Source organism: Clupea harengus, chromosome 8, assembly GCF_900700415.2.
Source record: "Clupea harengus chromosome 8, Ch_v2.0.2, whole genome shotgun sequence".
Classification (NCBI taxonomy): Eukaryota; Metazoa; Chordata; class Actinopteri; order Clupeiformes; family Clupeidae; genus Clupea; species Clupea harengus.
In genome coordinates, this window is record NC_045159.1 from 9431177 (window position 1) to 9435592 (window position 4416).

General features: G+C 39.9%; 1 protein-coding gene across 1 annotated transcript; it reads right to left on the minus strand.

Moving 5' to 3' along the window:
- Window positions 1–2826: 2826 nt before the first annotated feature.
- On the minus strand, window positions 2827–3798 carry LOC105909142 (gamma-crystallin M3-like). The gene is made up of 2 exons (XM_031571778.1): window positions 3412–3798; window positions 2827–3326 (listed from the first exon to the last, which is right to left on the minus strand). Exons 1-2 carry the CDS (start codon window positions 3679–3681, stop codon window positions 3051–3053), a joined length of 546 nt encoding a protein of 181 aa, XP_031427638.1. The 5' UTR covers window positions 3682–3798; the 3' UTR covers window positions 2827–3050.
- Window positions 3799–4416: the final 618 nt, after the last annotated feature.

Here is a 4416-nt window from a genome sequence, read left to right on the forward strand (position 1 = left end):
GTCAGGACGCTTGGGGGGTGACAAAAACAAATACAAAATAAATAGGGGGGGGGGGGGGGGGGGGGGGTTATAATGGTTAAAACCCACCAATCTCTCTTTCAAACTTAAATTGTTTACTGGTATTAGTGTTTCAACAAAGTTTCAACAAAACAAACTAGTGTAAGAAAAAATAAGAATAAATAAAAAAAAATATCACTTTACATTAACTACCTGCATAAGAATCATTCATGATTCAACAGTGCATAACATTGCAGTTTACTTATACTAATGACGCTTTAACATATGTGTCAAATGTATTATGTTAATGTAACAGATTAAAGATACATCTGTTGATTATCTCTCTATATATATCCAAATATATTCTTACAATAGGTGGTAATCAGGTGGTAATTATATCCTCCTTATCTCTGATGATGTCCCTGGCATCTGTTTGATCTATTCAGCAACTTGGAGGCCGTGGTCATGGGGACTCAATATATATATATATGTTTCTACCAATGTATACTTTTGCCTTGACTTTCCACATTCTCTTTCATTTTCGTTTTAGTCTGTCATTTCTCAATCTTCTTATGTTTTTTCTTCTTGATATTGCTCTTCAATTTGGGACTGCTAAAGCTATCATAAGACCCTTTATTCAAGGAAGTTCAAAATAGGAAAAGAATTAACAATAATTATCGCATGTGCAAAGGTTTGGGCACCCTTCTTCTCAGAACATAACATTGACTTGTTAATGCACGGTAACCCCTTGACTCATTAGGACTTCAGAAGGTCGAGTTGTCATTGTATTTAGTCAGCTCATGACAATTCCAGAAGCTGATACATTCTCTGACTCCTCCAACGTTGTGGCAGCAACACTCAACAAATAACAAACAAACTCAACAAATAACAAACAAACTCAACAAACACAGGCTCCTCTCAGCAACTGACAACTGGTGTCCACACTGCAGCATATGGTTTTCAAAAGATGTCAAAGCATCTCCAGTTTGCCATTTCCATCGACCGAAATGTTATTCAGAAATGGCTGTTAAGGGTAACTGTGGAAGTCAAGATGACATCTTGAGGACCAAGAACTGCTTGTCTGCTGGGCAGAAAGTTCGACCAAATCCCCTCATGTGACCCAAAAGATCCGCAGGAAGATGTATGTGCACGAACAGGGGTAGACCCTAGAAGGGGCATCAGAGGGAAACTTTACTAATTATCTAATCATACATATTAATGTCTTAAGTATGAAAAGTAAAATCTAAATAACCCACGGCCATTTTAGAAATGAGTCCCTCGAGCAGAGTAGGTTAAAATTGTGTTATTTGGCCACAATCACTAAAAGCGTTTTTGGAGGAAAAAGGAACAGGATTTGATGAAGGAGAACCCCTTGACAACTGTTCACGAAGTGGGTGGATCTGTTCTGTTTTGGGGATTTGCAATCAGCCAGTGGCACAGGAAACATCAATCAAATGAAGGGAAGAATGGATTCCTCTAAATATCAACACAATTTGAATGCCAATGTCAGTCAGTCAAGAAACTGAAGCCTACAAGATGTTGATCTCTACAACAGGACAATGATTAAAAGTATACCTCAAAATACACCATGAAGTACTTCAAGAAATGCAAACAATAGAATGGAATGTCCTGCCGTCCCCAAACTACATACTAGGTTAATCTTAAACATGATGTGCATACAAGACACCCTAAATGCTGACTTAGTAGGGTGTGCAAACTTTGGCACAGGCCACAATTACTGATATATTTTTTTAAGTTTCTAATTTAAGAAGTAACACAGCATTAAAGGGAAACTTTGGGATTTTCAACATGTCCAAAGTTTTATTAAGGACAATTAATGATGAAAAGTGATCCAGTATTGAGTTAAAACACTGAAACCGGCAACCATAAAATGGCTAGACAACGGAATCCAATGAGGCAAGCCAGCATGTCAAAATAAACCGCTTTGTTTTTCGCCACTGAAAAGCCGAAAATGTTATCATAAGGGTCTGTCTGTTAAACCTTTTATTTGACTTATGATGCTGAAGAAGAGGAACAGTCTGTGGCAGATAAATTGGAAGTAAAATTGCCCTCAACAATACATCAGTGTGCTACAATTGACCATGAAAGGTACTGTAAAACCACCAGTTAGGGACATAACCCTTTGGTTACATCAGAAAGACATGGAATATGTGGCCTTGAACATGAATAAGAACAGATTTGTGGATTAAAATTATGGTTATTCTGGATTTGTGTATTGTATGCTGTCCAACTCAGCAATTACTTACCTCATGGTGATTTCAAATCTAAGACAGGTCTCCAGTAAGAATTCAATTACTATATCTGAGTCGTGAAGAATGCTTAGGCATAGTTATGACAACTGACTCAACCACGTCTGACGCAATTCTTCAAACATGCTTAAACCCCATTTGTCTCACATTTGAGCCTTTTACATGCCATGGTATTGTTGTATAACATATATTTTGATGGGGCATATACGTTTTGCATTTACTATTTCCCCTAGAATGAACACTGTACAAATGCCAATCCAAATATTCTATGAGGTCCCTTAACATATTAGTCCTGTAGTTTTGCATAGCACATTCACCCAAAATGAACATGGTAGTTGCTTTTTTTGTAAATTAAGTGGAGTGGAGGTCCAGAAAATATATAAACCATGTACGAAGCATGAACCACAGTTACTATTTCCACCAAAATAACCTATTCTTTGTGCACCTCTTGGAAAAGCCACATGTGGACACACAAGCCATCTATAAGTTGTAGTCTTGTCTTACTGTCTTACTGGCATTACTGTCCTCCGCAGTTAAGTGAAGACTGTCTACTGGCCAATGGAAAGAAACTGGATAGAACAAATGTTGATTGAAGAATATATACGTACTGTATATGTATGAGCTGATAGTTTGTCTTCTGGTCTTTTGTGTAAAGTGTGTGTGTAGTAGGAAAACAGTAGGCAGTATGTTGCTTTAAAATGATTCCTCAATGTAAAAAGGGTAAGATTTTATTTTAGTCATTATTGTACCGATTGTTTGTCCCAGAAAGTTTTACAAGAACAGTTACATCATATCAGGGATACGTTTCATGCTCATGAATTTTGTGTTGTTGGATCCCATGTTCCTGAAGCTTCTGTACTCTCCAGGCCTCATGTACATCACCTTGCCTCTGAAATGGGGCTGCTCATACATGAGCCAGTGGCCATCCATAACGTTGCAGGACATACAGTCAGACATACTGTAGCGGCCCATAATGGAGTCACAGTCATCATTCAGCTCGTTCATCTGACCACCAAAGTTCTCGCTCTCGTAGATCCTCATTCTGAACTGTCCTCTGTGCTGTAGACATAAGATGTCATAAAAGATGAGTTCTCTACACAAAATTCTCAAAATAATAAATACTCATAATTCTGAATTTAGTTACCATGGGGATACTGCGGCAGGATCTAATACAGTCATTCCAACCCAGCATGTTCATGTCGGAATACTCGCCCCTCCTCATGAAGAACTGGTTGCCCATGAAGTTGGGACGGTCATAGACCATGAAGCAGCCGCTCTCCACCTTGCAGGAGTGGCAGCGGCTGAGGTGGGAGTGCATATCAGAACAGTCTCCCTGGCACTCATAAGAGCGCCCCTGGAAGTTCTTGTCCTCGTAGAAGATGATCTGTAAAGAAATGAAAAAAGTTATGTACATTTTCCTTGGTAATTAGGGCATCGTTTTCTGTAGAACTAGATAGAATATCAGTATTAATAACTTATGGTGAATAAAAATAAGAAGTGTTCCATTTGGGTCGTTCAAGTGGTGTAGAGGAGTGTTAGTTGTGCCCTTGTGTGTGACATACCCTGCCCAAGTGGGGTAGAGGTGTGTTAATGTTGCCCTTGTGTGTGACATACCCTGCCCAAGTGGGGTAGAGGTGTGTTAGTTGTGCCCTTGTGTGTGACATACCCTGCCCAAGTGGGGTAGAGGTGTGTTAATGTTGCCCTTGTGTGTGACATACCCTGCCCATGTGGGGTAGAGGTGTGTTAGTTGTGCCCTTGTGTGTGACATACCCTGCCCATGTGGGGTAGAGGTGTGTTACTGTTGCCCTTGTGTGTTAGTGTTGCCCTTGTGTGTTAGTGTTGCCCTTGTGTGTTAGTGTTGCCCTTGTGTGTTAGTGTTGCCCTTGTGTGTTAATGTTGCCCTTGTGTGTTAGTGTTGCCCTTGTGTGTTAATGTTGCCCTTGTGTGTTAATGTTGCCCTTGTGTGTGACATACCTTGCCCATGTTGATGGTGGAAATGTCTGATGGTGTCTCAGGACAGAGCGTTCACGAGTGATGCACTGACCTCCTGGTGGTTTAACTCTTACTTTTATACCACACCAACGTAAAGAATATGTTGTCTATTGTTTATAAAGCCCTGACCCAGCAACAACACATTGAGGCCTGCCCT

Bases quoted from the DNA above. Each gene is read 5' to 3' on its own strand.
- LOC105909142 (XM_031571778.1), bottom strand. From the start codon at position 3,681: ATGTACATAACTTTTTTCATTTCTTTACAGATCATCTTCTACGAGGAC. The intron at 3,327-3,411 runs GTAACTAAATTC...TTATGTCTACAG, and splicing joins CCTGCCGCAGTATCCCCATG to CACAGAGGACAGTTCAGAAT.